Raw genomic sequence first — 15,636 nt, forward strand, 5'->3', positions numbered from 1 at the left:
AGTACTGGCATGAAGACTATTACCCATGCTACACCATGCTTCAAGATAAAATTTCATTTATTTGTAGTTAGAAATAAATATTTCACAATATATAATTATATATTATTTTTGTGATTAATCACTATGCTTTATGTTAAATTTGTAACAATGAAAATACATCCTGCATATCAGATATTTACATTACAATTCATAACAGTAGCAAAATTATAGTTATGAAATTGCAAGAGAAATAATTTAATGATTGGGGGTCACCACAACATGAGAAACTATATTAAAGGGTCACGGCATGAGGAAGGTTGAGAACCACTGGGCTGAATGGTTCATTCTGTATAACAGGAAGAATGATAAGAATGATATAACTTCAGATTTCTTTGAAGATTACATGGAACCTTACTGAGTGCTCACTCCATGACCCCGTTGTTTGAAGACTTTTATGTGAACTATCATTTAATCTTTTTAGGAATTCTATGCAGAATTGTGTATTGTGGTGCCTGTTTTAAGGATGAGGGAAATTCAGGCTAAGATTTTAAGTAGATACCCACATGTATATAGTTGGCAGGTAACAGAATCAGAATATTAATTCATCCTGACACACACTACTGACATTTCTCATATGTAAGGCATTAAAAAAAATCCAAATCCATACCCACTGCCGTCAAGTTGATTCTGATTTCCTGACTACCAACCCTATAAGGCTGAACTGTCCCGTTGGGTTTCTGAGAGTGTGTAAGACTTGATCGGAGCAGCCTCTTTCTTTCATGTCAACACCTACCAGGCAGTTAAATATTTATCATTTTACTCAGCACAAGTTGTCAAAATACCTTAAATATATTTCCAGGGAAGCCAACTCACTGCCCTCGAGTTGATTTCATTGGTGAAATACTCCATATGTTTGCCAAAAATCATATGAGATATGATTCAAAATAATAGGCATTCAGTGGGCTTTCCAGTTTCTTTTCCATATAAATGTGCCTTTTGCTTGGTATCTAAGGGGCTGTCTACTCCCCTAAACATTGACAGTCTTGGAAATTCCCAGGGGCAATTTTCCCCTGTCCTATAGGGCTGCTATGAGTTGGCGTCAAGTAGATGGCGGTGAGTCCCTTTGTGGTTCAATGCTTCGCTGTTAGCTGAAAGGCTGGTGTTTTAACCCTCTAGCTTCTTTGTGGAAAACAGGTCTGGCAATCTGTTCCTAAAGATTACCATGTAAACAGTCACATGGGGCAGTTCTGTTTTGGGGAAGTTATGAGTCGAATGAACTAAGTGACATGCAGCAAAACAATTCTTTACATTTAGAGGCATTGCTACAAAACTATGACAATTTACTAATTTATAATAAGGACTTTGCTAATAGTATGTTAATCTGACATTCAACTGTTAAAAGACTATTGATGAGGGATGAATTACAAACTAGACCAGGCTCAGGGAACTCAGTTTGTATTGACCATACGTGATGTGAACTTTTAAGAGTACTAATTTCTCAAGCACAGAGGTGTGAGGGGACAATGATCTGGTCTGCTTCTTCATTCCACTCACCAAGTTAACTCTCAGGAAGGGAGTCAGTTGTAGGAATGGAATTGACTCAGGTCCCTCCCAGCATAAAGAGTTGGTTGATAGCAGGAAGAAGGAAGACTGGGAACAAATGAGGGAACTGGGTTGAGACACAGCTGTGAGAAAGTGATAAATTGAAGGGACATGGTCTTTAATTATATTCTACAGTTTTGGCCAACATTATATGCTGCAGTGTAATTCACTGATTAGGGGATTTGCATAGTTTTGGAGAGGTATCCTTCACAAATGTCAAGTGTCTTCTGAAAAAGGGATTTGGAGTAAAAGGAAGAGAGAAATGCCACTTTGTTCTTTCTTGCAATTAAAAGGTTCGAATGTGCAAGCAGTCCCTCCACCCTCCTATCTTTTAACACGAAAAGTGTCATAAAATTGTTCGAAAAGAATCCTGGTATAACAATGTACAGAAAACCATTTGTTATGATTGCCTCAAGGGTTAATTTTGTAACTCATTGTCAGTACAGTTGATCAATCACTTTGGAACTAAACTGTGTACAAACTTTTAGCTTGGGTGATTATCAGAATTTAAGTCAAAATCCAGGTATATGTAGGCCTTGGAAGAAGCAATCGCTAACGAAAAAAGAGGAGAGCATATGAAAATCACATTAAACTTAGGCAGCAACACCTAGGCAAATTTACCAGTGTGAATTTGTCTAAAAGCACATAATTCCCAGATTTGGAATTATATGCATGTAAATAGATCACACCCATGCACATACATAATTTCATAAAGTACAGAAAATTTCTGACTTTTATTTTAAAGAACAGTATGATGGTGTGATTGTTCTCTTTCTTTTTTTCAGGTGGTATTTTTGAATATGTGGAATCTGGCCCAATGGGAGCTGAGGAACTTGCATTCAGATTTGCCGTGAACACAATTAACAGAAATAGAACTTTATTGCCCAATACCACCCTAACCTATGACACTCAGAAGATAAACCTTTATGACAGCTTTGAAGCATCTAAGAAAGGTAATTGATAGATACGTAATATTCTATTTGTTGAAATCAAATTTCAAGGTATTCTTAGAAATTTCTCAATTCCAAGATGGGACTAATATGTTACTAGGAATATTTTAACAAAAGAGTTTCTTTTACTAAGGATACTTTTGACAACCTTTACTTTATATATACTCTATGTTCACTTTTTTAATCACTTAATGTTTGTCATGCCTGAAAATAAATATAAAATGATATAAAATTAGATTACATAGAAATTAGAATGCCTTCTACATTACATTATTTTTCTTAAATTGTGTTGAAAATTATATTTTAAATGATAAGAAGGTGAAAATAATTCATGCAACATGAATCTAACATTTATTTGGGAAGGAAGGAAATACAGAAACTATTCTATTCTCTTACTTTAAGTAAATGTATCTGACACCTATTTTTATAGCTTCATTGAACCCAAGTAGTTGATTTTTCTGTTACACAGCTCACATTTATACAATAGAAATTGCATTTAAAATACAGATTTTCCTAAAAGAAGCCGATTGTTTTAACTTTATATATTTAAAAGATGTTTGCATTTATGTACTATTAATATTGTTTTTTTTGCTATCTTACATTGATAAAAATTTACATAATTATTCGTCATTCTATCTTGGCACGGATTTCATCTAAACTAATTAATATTAATAGTAGCTGATGAGGCACAATATTTTTTTAGATGAATGTTCCTTTTTTCTCTCTAAATAGCAACTGTTTATCAAAACCTATTAAGAGGGTACCTCAAAAAATTCATAGAAAAATTGTATTGTGCCTGACCTTTGAATTCATACATTTTTAAGTACAAATACGCTTCCCACTTTCAGAACCATATCAGGATGAGGGTAGGTTTTAAGGGCTATAAAAGGTTAAAGGTTACTGCAAAATATGACATCTGTCATCATAATCGCAAAATAAGACATTAACCGCAAGACAAGTGCATTTGATTAGTGACATAGTACATAATTATTTCCATTAGAAAGAAGCAGCTCTGCTTCAAATGAAGGCATTTAGACTAAATAATATGGGATATGGCACGGTATAAATAACATACCAATAGACTTCTAAATGGTGCTTTCAAAGGAAGAACCTTAAAAAACAGACTAAAATGTTCCAACAGCACAAAGGTCACTAGGAATGACCTAGCAAAATTATGAGGTGAAAAGTTTCCAAAATATTAGGAGAACTTACAATGTTATCACCCATTAAAAACCTATTAAAATCAAATACTTCCACTGTCTTTGTCCTGAAGCTAGAAAAAACTCACATCAGTGCATGAGTACCTTTTTTTTGGTGAGACTTGAAGAGTGGATGCCAGTGCTTCGGGTTTCATCCCCTGAGGTCCATTCTTCTTGAACCATTGTCCTTGACAGACACAGGGACTTGTTACCAAATAATGTCAGAGAGAGAGGAGCCAATATAGTTTTTAAAGCTGAGGGGCTCAGTAAATATATGTTAGTAAGGCTAATGACTAATGAAGGAGTCCCGGTGGTGTTCTTGGGTAAGCTTTGGACTATAAGGTGAGCCGTTCAAACCCACCAGACTCTCCCCCATAGTAATTTTAAACTATCTGCTTGGAAACCCTCTGTGTCCAAATCGGCTCAATGGCAGTATGTTGGACTGGTTAATTATAAAATGACCTAGATGTTTAATTTTGAATTTTAATATTTTATAAATTATTTTTAAAACAAAGGAAAAGAAGCAAAATTTCTAAGTGTTCATACTTACTCTGTTTAGTCTTACACGTTTCATCGGTAATATTGATCTCATCCATTGATGAATACTTTGATGAATTAATGTTCCAGTTTTTATTTCAATTATATTTTGCTGTTAAATAGTTTCTCTGATAACTGAACACTCTGGTTCTTATTTCACAAACTTCCAAACCAAGTTCACTGTCAGCAAGTCGATTCCGACTCCAGGTGACCTAGTACAACAGGTAGCACTGCCCCTGTGGGCTTCTGAGGCTGTAACTCTTTAGGGGAGCAGAAAGCCTGGCCTTTCTCCTGCTCCAACACACATAGGAACATCCCAAATAACCAGCTTAAAGTCATGTTTTGAAGGTTTTTTCTCCTTTTTGTTTTGTTAAAAAGCCTCAATGTATATGTAATAGAAAGTTCACATTGAGTGAACAAATCTAGGCTTGAAAAATAGTACATTCAGGTAGTCTTGTTAAATTTTGTATATAGAAGATTTTTTTTTTTAAACAAGCGCATAAGCAAACAAACAGCCACCCATAATTGCCCTGTATTTGCTCATTGTAGTTTGAAATGTGCTTTGGACTTAACAAAGCCTTCCTACTGATTCAGAATTCCAATCATTATCTGAAAAGAGAAAATGTACATATTCAAAAATATTTATTTAGATTAAATTAAATGTTTAAAAAACTTCAAATATGAATTATCACCACTATATTTTGCTCAGTTATTAAATACTTCAGTAGTTAATATATCATCCATCACTTTAAATTTTAGATGTACTTTAGTACATATTCCCCATGGAAATATCCCAGAAAATTTTTGCACAATCGAATTATATCCAAGTTAGGGGAATTGATTCTGAACACCCAGTTGATGCCTAAATACTGGTAATAACCCTCTTTAGTTCTGTTTAAATATTTGCAAAAGATGGCAAATCATTTTCCTTTGGAATAGTCTATACAGCATTGCTATGAATCAGAGTCATCTCAATGGCAGTGAGTGTTTTTAATTCCATTTGTGGATATTTCCTATTACATATTTTTAAAATACATATTTACATTGAATCAAAAGCTTTAAGGATCTTCAAGCTAATTGTCCTAATTCTTACTTTGGCAGTCAAATGAAAGATGCTTAAGCCTCTTCAACAGTCCGGCTCTTCAAATATTTAAAGATAATTTTTATGTTTATCAAATTACTTCATTTTCTAGCCTAGAATTTGCTAGTTGTTTTAGTGTAGTTTCAAGACCTGACACAGACCATCCTTTCTGGTATGAATAAACACTAATTTATGCTTTTTTATGCTATTGTGATTATTATGAGTATAAATAAATTTTCCTAAGAGTGAATATAAAATACAAACTTAAAAAATATATGCTCAGAAAATATAAAAGGCTTATATTATCCAAAAATTAAATAAAGAATAGTGAATACTTATAAAACACTTTCATTTTCTCTCACACTTGAGGAGATTGATCCATGTGGCATCACTTTGTATGAACCATGTCTCGTTTTATATGCATGACTGTATACAAATCTTGACCCATGTCATGTGTGTAAGCATTTAACTCATACCATGTATTTAACTGTGTGCAGCTATTGTTCTTTGAGTGGTTAGCTGGGAGCAAATTATTTTTGTTGAAGAATTTTCCATTTGGATTTCAGTAATACTATAGTATCTGTTGGCTGGTTTCTCTTCTCTTTGATAGACCTCTTTCTTCTTTTCAGCCTGTGATCAACTATCTCTTGGGGTGGCCGCCATCTTTGGCCCTTCGCACAGCTCTTCCGCAAACGCAGTCCAGTCCATCTGTAATGCTCTGGGTGTTCCCCACATACAAACCCGCTGGAAACACCAGGTGTCTGACAACAAAGATTCCTTCTATGTCAGTCTCTACCCAGACTTCTCTTCACTCAGTCGTGCTATTCTGGACCTGGTTCAGTTTTTCAAGTGGAAAACCGTTACAGTAGTGTATGATGACAGCACTGGTAAGAAAAACAGCCTTGTGCCTGCACTTTAAATATAGATTTTAAAAAATTCATTCCATTTTATTATTATTATTATATACAGTGTTTTGTTTAATTTAAAAGTTGGAAAAAGCTTTTGGTACCAAATACCAATACTAATTTTGCAGATTCAAATGGCAACCTAATCATAAACACTTTCTATATATTTGTTAAATTGGTACATTTTAATCATTTCGTTTAAACAGTATTATTTGGGAAAAGGATAGAAATTGTATGTAGTATAATACTGAAACACTTATTTGAAAAATTTCCCTTTAACTTAAGGTAACTTTCTTAAATAAAAAAAATCTCATGACAGGTTTACAGTGAAACCAATCAAGAAAGAATACAATTTTACTTTATTTCTTTAGCTGTTTATATACCAAAAATCCCCACACATTAAAATAATAACTTATGTCTATATGACATACAAATGGTTAAAAAGAGTGTTCTCAATGGGGAGCACTATGGTACCCTTTGAAATATGTGTTATAATTGCTTATATGCAGGTATAGTTTAGACATATGTGAAATTAAATTTACTAATTGATTTTTTTGTGTGTTGGAGTCTTAAGTGACTATTGTAATGATTATTTGCTATTTAGAGGTTGAATTTACTTTCTTGTTTTAATGTGTTCTAATATTTTGTACATTAATGGTAATCACAAGGTTTCAGTGAAAAATAAGTCTAATAGATTTAGGGAAGAAAATGAGCAGGTTAATGTTTCAATTTTCCTTAGTAGTTCTATTTGTGATCAGGTAATTATGTAGGTAGGGATTTCATGTTAAGAGAGTTTTAAAAAATAGAATATAGAAAGCTCTTCATTTTCTAGTGGATTTCCATTTACCTTCATTTATTTGTATCTAAATTGACATTTATTTGAATGTGAATTCTTCAGAATGAACACAGAGCTCATTTCCTTACCCATGCCGTATACTGAACCATGTGTAGAAATTGCTTAATTTGCCTTAAAATTTGCCATCTGCAAATTGCTAACTACAGGGTTGGAAAAATAATGAAACTAATTTAAAAAACATTTTCTTTGGGATTAAAAAAAAGTGAGTTCAAATATAAATCAGTAAATTTAGGCTTCCTGAATAAGAAATATAAGATTTTTATTATTTTTAACTTATTGATTGTACATTAGGTGATGATTTACAGAGCAGATCATTAGTTTTATTTCCAACAAGCCATACTGATTTTCCTTTCACAACTCATTCACTGGAATCTCCTTGATGAATAATCAGTTACCCCTCTTCCTTCCTGTGTTTCTTGTTTCCATTCCTACTTCTCATCCAGCCCTCTCTCTTGAGTAAGTACTGCTCTTTTGACCTTAAATAGTTATTCTGATACAGGTGTGACTTCAGTTTCAGACCTGAAGGGTATCTAGGGCCGTAGTCGTAGGGTTCTTAACCAGTCTATCCAACCATTTGACTTGTTTTTTTGTATAATTTTGTGCTTTGTCCCAGATTTTTATCATACTCTATCCAGGACCATCCTTTCAGAGCAGTTGGTAGTGGTAACTGGGCACCATTTAGTTCCTCTGGTCTCAGGGTTTCGGACACTGATGTTTGTGTAGGTCAGACTAGTTGTTTCCCCGTGTATTTCAATTTTGCCTCTTCTTTCCTCCAGATGGAAAGGGCCTATAGCATGTTAGATGGCCATTTGTGAGCCTTTATGTCCCCAGGTGCTAGTTTCCAAAGCAGGGTGTAAAACATCATCGGTGTGAACTATGTTATGCTACTTGACCTTGATGTTCCCCAAGGCTATGGGCCTGATCCCCCTAGAGGCCCAGCAGCTCAGCTTCAAGGTGTTTGGCTATGTCTAAGAAGTTTTAATAACTTTGCCTCTGTATGCAACATCATGTTTATAACTACATTTTAAGCAAAGGTAAATTTACACAAACTCACAAATCCCCTGCCAAACCTTTGGCTATTCATAGATACATGCTCAGACATCCTTCACACCTGTTCAGTGTGTTTGTCTCTCCAAGAATCACTCTCAGATGACCACTGCTGCAGGATTGTGTACAGCAATATGTGCCTGTGTTTTCTTAAACGCTGGAAAGGCTCCCAGTGTCTCTCTTTGTCTCCATAGTTTTTACTCGAACCTTCCTCTCATTGTATATTGTCTTCTCTTTCACCCAAACTAACACTTGTCTACCCGTTTTTAATTTAGAATTTTGTTAATAAAAGTGTTTAAAACTATGTTTGATGTGGGGTTTTTTTTTGCGTAAAGTTGTAACTACTAAATTCACGGCATTATGTTCTAATTCCCAAATCATTATCATTCTGCCAATGGTTAAGTGCTAGATGCCACTTTTTGAATGACAGGTTCTGTGTGAATGATCTCCTGAATTTGTATAATGTGGTGGTGTGGGATATCTGTAGTTACAAGTTGTACCCATGTTTATGCATGACAATACACATAAATACATATGCATTGTAAATCAATTAGTTTTTATATTTCTTCGTTTTCAGTAAATATTACATACCCTCATACAGATATATTTTAACATGTAAATGTCATATGTTATATATAGTATATATATATATATTGTGTGAAAGCATCTGTAATACATATGTTATTTTGTTTTTATTTCTTATTTATTTAAAAATTCCTGATGGTAGCAAAAGATTTTTAGGTGCTCTAAATGTTTATGGATATACAATCTTTCTATCCTATTCTATGTGTTTGGCTACTATTGTAATTTACTTTATATGTATGGTTTAGGAGTGATTGAATAAAGACAACGGGATTTGTGATCAAGGTCATATTAAGGAAAAGTATATATGTGACTGATCTATCCCTGATTTAGATCATATGCTAAACATTTATATCGTTGAAGACAATTTAAATACAAAAATATCACTTGTTATGAGTTACATTCATTCAATAGAGACCTGACTTTAGATGACATTTTTTGAAACAGTTTGAGTTACTATTAAAAGCTTTTCCACTTCCATTGCTTTGAAGGTGATAGAAATACTTGTTCAGTCTAATAATCTACTTCCAAAAGTTCAGAGCCTTAAGGAGCATTTCTAATATGTACGTAGGTGGTTACTGTGTTGTCTAAATTAATATTCTCTAATATACTTCTTTGGGTCCTAATATCTGTTTCAATGGCTACACAGAACTCACAGACAAAATTCATGATTAAAGGTGTTATTAAGGAAGTTAGCAAGTTATAATGCCAGTGAGAAATACTCAGGGTAGAATTATTTATCAGGACACAGCACAAAGTTCTTTTAGGTCTGCTAATAAATGTCCAAAGGGCATGCCACTCTGCTGTCTCAGCCTGAAGGCATCCAGCCCAGCTCTATGGATCAGCAAACCCAGCTCACTGTATGGAGTGTTTAGAGGCACCCCATTCCAGTAGCCTCAGCCCTGAAGTGTTCTGTTCTATTTCTGTGGATCAGCAAGTCCAAATTCTCCAATTAAGTACTCAGAGGCATCCCACTACATTAGCCAGCCTCCTGCACAGAAGCATCCAATTTTACCTGCTCCCTGGGTTGGCAAGTCCATCATTCTGGTCCATGCTCTGGTTTCTGGTTCTGTTGCTGCTCCTTTAAAGTTGTAACTGTCATCTGCATCCAGCAGGTTCACTGTACCAAGACTCATGTTGCTCCTGGATCTTGCTGGTCATGAGATCCCTTCTGGATATATACTATTGAAGATAACAGCATAATTTATTTATTTTCAAGCACCTATAGAAGGCTATGTGATGGTGCATACTTTCAAGATAATCTGTAATAGACTGATCGTATTTGTAGCAGACCATTTATGGCCCACTTAAATTGAAGCAACTTTTGAGAACGTAGGTGTTCTTGATATGATTATAGTAGAACTGACTCGATGGTAAGCAGAAGTGTCCCTTTGAAATGCATTCCTTAGTATATAAAATGAGTGTATTGGTCTGAGTTGACTAGAGAAACAAATCCAGAGACACTCATATGTGTATAAGAAAGAGCTTTATATACAAGAGTAATTGAATATTGAGAAAACATCCCAGCCCAGTCCAGACCAAGTCCGTAAGTCCGACATTAGCCCCTATGTCTGATACTAATCTATAAATTCCTCTTCAGACTCACACAACACATAATATGATGCTGAATGCAGGAAGATCACAGGCCAATGTGTGGAAAGTCTTGTGGCTCCAGTGGCAGTAGAAGCATCTCAACACTGGTGTGGGTCTCCATGTGGCTCCTCCAGCTGCGGCCTTTGGCTGCATCAGCATAGCTCCATCAGGCTCATCTTCAGCAATGCCTTGCAGGGAGTGAGCGAATGTCCCACCTTCAGTGAGCTATTTATCTCTTTAGCACCTCCAAACGAGGTCAACAAGCTGCGACCCAATTGACTGGCTAAACTCTACCGCTTTGCTCTTTATTCTCAAATTAACAACAGATTATGTGTCTATCACAAGCAGTTTTAGTTCCTTAAGTATCCTTAAATATGTTCAAAATTCTTCAGGTAGAATTTTAATGATAGCACAAACCATCATTTATAAACTTCAGATTTTGAATTTTAACAAAGCTAATGAAACTAAAAATAAAACTTTGGCACTCGAATACAATATAATACACATTAAGTCAACTTATAGGAAGGAGTGCTGAGCTATGATTTACTTTCAGAACTTCTGCCTCCCTTTCTAATGCTCATAAGATAGTATTATTTCCAAGAATATCATTGGATATTGAGTTTAAGTAACAGATATCTATTTGATGATATGTGAAGAAATTTGATTATAGCTAGGCCTGTGGACTGAAATGGGGACACCCCATCTCATATGTATCAAGATATATATTTATTGGTTCCCTTACCAACCTGTGCATCTGCTGTTCACTGTAGGACACACCTGTGCTACTTTACATGCACGTTTCTTATTTCTGTTCTAGATTTAGTTGTTATGTGTGCCGCTCCTTCCATGTATAATCATTTCTGCTTTGTGTTTTGTCCAGTTTGATACAAGATAATTGTCCATTCGTGTAGCCTTTGTTACCATCCCCCAAACAGATGTGACAACAGATGAATTATAGTGCTGGAGGAGGAGAAATTCTTAGAATGCTGTTAACAGGAGCGGCTTATTTTTTACGATAATCAGCATTTGTTGTTGTCGTGGATGAATGCTTTTAAACACCCTGAAACGTCTGCTGTAGCTCTGAACGATGTCCAAAATTGATGGGAAAGAATTGGCTCCAGAAACAGAGCCGTGCTCCTGTCAGTCATTTGGGAACATCTGATTCCTTTTAAAGATAAACTAAAAATAAGTAGGCTAGCTGTCAGCTTGTAAGCAATTCCAGGAAAAATTGTGAATATTTGCTTTAAAATCTCTGTTTTTCATCTTTGTTTATAGATCAGCGGTCCATTAACAAGGAACTCTGGACTGGTAAACAGAGCCAGAGATAGTATTTCCAGTTTTGCCATTAACAGTGCAATTCAGGAAAAGAGAAGAAAGAAATGGAAATGATTTCCTAATTTTTTAATGCATTGTAATTCACTAGCCATGGCTGTAGCTGTTCTCACACAAAGCGTCTCATTTGAAAGTCACCACAACTTTCTGAGTCTGAAAGTAATGGCTTATGCTCCCGCCAGACATTCTGCGTGGAGGGCTGGGTTCTTCTGCTCATCAAATGCAGTAGGTACCCGCTTATATTGATTTTTCCTAGTTTTGCATCCCTACATTCAATGTCTGTGGGTCACCAATTCTTTATTTCTGTGACCTCTCCGATCTGTACTTTCCTTTCATATTTCCTTAGGTGAAGAACTCCATCATCTCTTACAGGCTTTACTGGCCACAGGCTCCTAGCTGATCTCTAGACTCCAATTCTGCATTCCTCCAATCCAGTGTCTGTAACATGGTCTGAGTAATAAAAAAAACATTCAACCCTGTTCCATTCTTTCTCTGAATACTTTCTCATTTACTCTCGGGATAAGGTATAACTTTTAAAGCAAGGCTTAAAAGTGAAGGCTTGGATGTGATCGGGTCCCTGTGACTCTCCAATAACATGTGCTTTCATCCCTTTGTTTCTTTCAAATGTCATCCCTAAATGCTTTCAGTTACTGAAATACTGTTCTATCTGCCAGGAGAGCTCGCATTCTGCCCTCCACTGCTTCCACCCGCTAATGTCCACATAGCCATGTTGCACATTTGCATATACAAGCTTACGCACACCACAAAGAACAACTCCCATGCACCACGCCTTGCCCACGGTCTCCCCCAACATCTTTCCATAGCTCCGTGGTACTTTGATGGGACTCCCCCCATGAGATCACTCATGACATCATGAATTGCTTGTTTTTGCTTGTGCGTACTCCAGTGGAGCAAGCACAGATGTAGCAAGGATGGATTAAACCTGCTCAGCATTCCAGCACCCTCGTCTAGACTGTCCTGATTCACGGAAGTACTTTAACAGATATTTAAGGCAGTGGATACATGAAGATGCGATTGTATCTTCTTTATAGATAAAAAATGTTCACTGGGGTAAGTAATTGGTTATGTTGCCATGAGGCAGAAGGTACAAGAATTTATGTAAGTGTGGTGATCACAAAGAGCCTTCGACCAGTTCCTCTCCTTCCTCTGGATCCCGCTGCTCCAATCTGCATGGTTACAGCAAGACTAGTTTTAGTTATGTAATATAATTCTACTTTCCAAGTCTGCCACAGAGTCAGAGTTCCCCAGGGGGCAGTGTACATTCATGTTATTCCTTTTTTCAAGAAATGAGACAGGAGCATGTCGAGGGGGAGACACCTAGCAGACGAGACTATTGTGGTGTGTGTGACCCTGGATATGAGGATCTTCTGGCATGAAATTCTTGCTCTTGTGTATTTTGTCGCACGTTACTTGTATATCTGAGTGTATGCACTAATAAACGGAAGAGAATGCATGTTTGGCAGGACTTTTGTCACGAGTGGTCAGATGTGTATGCAGTTAATGTGCCTTCTAGAGCAAAGCACAGAGTATGAGCTTAAAACTTTCACCATATGTGTGCTAGATGGCATTTATTCGTTACTGCGTTTTATGAGAAACCCCTGTGTCGTGCAAAGGTTGATATCAGAAGAAAAGCTTACCAACCTTGTTCTAAAAAATCATCACTAAAATTCCATGGACTGCAGTTTTACATTGACATCCTGGAGTTGTCTGAGTTGGAATCAATCCAACTAACAAGTAACTGGTTACATAGCACATTTTATTATTCCCAGGTTTTGTTTGTTTTTTTAAAGGGAAGATTGAGGCTCAGGGAATAGAAGCAAGATTACCTACACAGCAAGGAAGAGATCCGAGCCGTTACCTTAGACACCCAGAGCGCACTCTGTTCAGTGCTCTGACATCGCAGTAGGTGCTTGGTGGTCTTTTAGGTCTTTTGTGGTGTCATTATTTTGAGCTATTGCGGTGCGGAGAATGCACTGGGTTCCTGAGCTATGGTGGAGAGGAAGACAGGATGGGAAACTAAGTGTTTCTGAAGTAGTCACGAGAAAACGGATGACCCTCTCAATTAGGGCGGTTCTTAAGAACGTGTCTGAAAAAAATTCTAGAAAGATTTATTAAATGTAAACTGTAGGATTTAGTGAGGAAGCAAGTGAATAAGGCAAACGAGACAGAAGATAAAAATAATCTCTATGATTGTAATCTGGTCTAATAATGAATAAGAAGGAAGAAAAGAAAAAGGAGACTTAACAGAGGACCTGCTAAGTCCAGTTCAAAGTACCTTTATTTTGAGATGTACCCACTTGGGATCAATAAGTATAATCGAAAGTATCAGAAATACATAAACGATTACTTTAATATGGTCATATTCTGCTCCCACTTTTGTTTTACTCTGTGAATTTATTTGTCATACTAGGAAACTAAGAAAATCAGCAAGGAAACAGTGCTGTGATACGAAAGAGTCCACTTAAGGAAGATGGTAAGGGAGATGAATATAGGCATGGGAAGAATTTAGGGAGATAATGTAATGTCTTTCATTAATGAAAGAAAATCAGGCATCTGCCATAGGAATCATAATATTTAATAACTTGGACATTGATTGGTTTCTCTGATGTGAACTAAGAAACCTTTTTAAAAGGTTGAAGTTCGTTTTTATTTAATTAAAAAGCAGAAACACCTTCTTCACTAATTTCTTAACCTGGATGAAGTATGTTCATAAAATGTGGTCTAGATGGATTTGTGTGTGCTTTTGGAAGTAGTTTAATAAAATGGAAAGTCAATAAATAGCAAGAATTCATTTACGTGATCTTAAATTTGTTTAAAATAATTAAATATATTAATTTCATATGAAAATATTCCTGGAAGACATGGCTTTTTAATTATATAACAATATTTATATTGTAAAACACAGAACCAAATAATTTTGATTTTATTTCAAGGAGTAGGGTAATTTGGATCTAAGATGATTATATGTTGTATGTTCTAAGTACAAAGGTTTAAGTGATGTGTTCCCTAATTCCAAGTACAAATACAATTAGCAATTATGTGTTAAGCCTAATTATTTGGATATAGTTGATTACATCGTTTTGTGTTTCTACAAAGTTGGTTATGCTTCAGCATGGTTCCTTTATTCATATTTAAGCTAGCATAAGAATGGCTGTGAATATTATTTTATGGGCTGTGGTTATATGATAGGGAGTATTTGTAAATGTATTCATAGAGCTAATTTTTCCATGTTATAAAATCCTTAAGTATATTTGCCACAACTTAAAAGCAAAAATAAAGTTCCTAACCTACAGCCATCACCTCATTCATTTTCTGCAGGTAGCAAAATAAATACATACAAAGGCCCAAGGAAAGAGAAGGAACAAATCTTACATATAACCTCAACGGTCAATGATATTTGCTTTTGTTTGGAGAGAAATAATAAATAATTACCAAATGAAAATAATTCTCCTGGTGGTGTTCAGACACTGCCAGATTTCCTAAATTTAAACCTGGGACATATTGGAGTGAGTACATTGACAAGCACATTTTCTCTAGCCTTTTCCTGTTCTTGTCTGGCCTCCCCTTTTGTGCAGCAGAGGTGAGTGATAATACCTGTATTATCTCTCTGAAACACGTGAGCACTTTGAGTTCTCTTTCCTGCAAGAGGAAAATTAAACTCCTGCTCTGGTTTTGCGGCATCATTGCCTCCTTATTACCTCTTTCTTTTCAGTCATCAATTTCCATTCTCTTCTTTCTTTCCTTCCTCTTTAAATGCTGATTTTTTTTTTGTTGTTGTTAAGGTCTCGTTATTTACTCACTTGCTTACTTCATCCTCCTCCAAACTTTCATCTAACCTGTATGCCTCCTCTACCTATATGCTGACGACACATCAGTGTGGACCTTTTGCTAATTTGCCAAACCCTGTATTCATTGTCCATTAAATTAATCATCTTCACTTGGATATCTAACA

The 15,636-nt window shown here is 35.7% G+C and overlaps 1 protein-coding gene across 1 annotated transcript in view; it reads left to right on the plus strand.

Moving 5' to 3' along the window:
- The window catches only part of GRIK2 (glutamate ionotropic receptor kainate type subunit 2), a 754,527-nt gene that overhangs the window by 255,663 nt on the left and 483,228 nt on the right, over positions 1-15,636 (plus strand). Inside the window, exons 2-3 of the mRNA XM_004710894.2 lie at positions 2,367-2,534; positions 5,978-6,235. Coding sequence (XP_004710951.1) covers positions 2,367-2,534; positions 5,978-6,235 — 426 coding nt within the window. The remainder of the gene's footprint in view (positions 1-2,366; positions 2,535-5,977; positions 6,236-15,636) is intronic.

This window comes from Echinops telfairi, unplaced genomic scaffold, assembly GCF_000313985.2.
Source record: "Echinops telfairi isolate 266 unplaced genomic scaffold, ASM31398v2 ScPeMD7_3533;HRSCAF=4204_0, whole genome shotgun sequence".
Taxonomy (NCBI): Eukaryota; Metazoa; Chordata; class Mammalia; order Afrosoricida; family Tenrecidae; genus Echinops; species Echinops telfairi.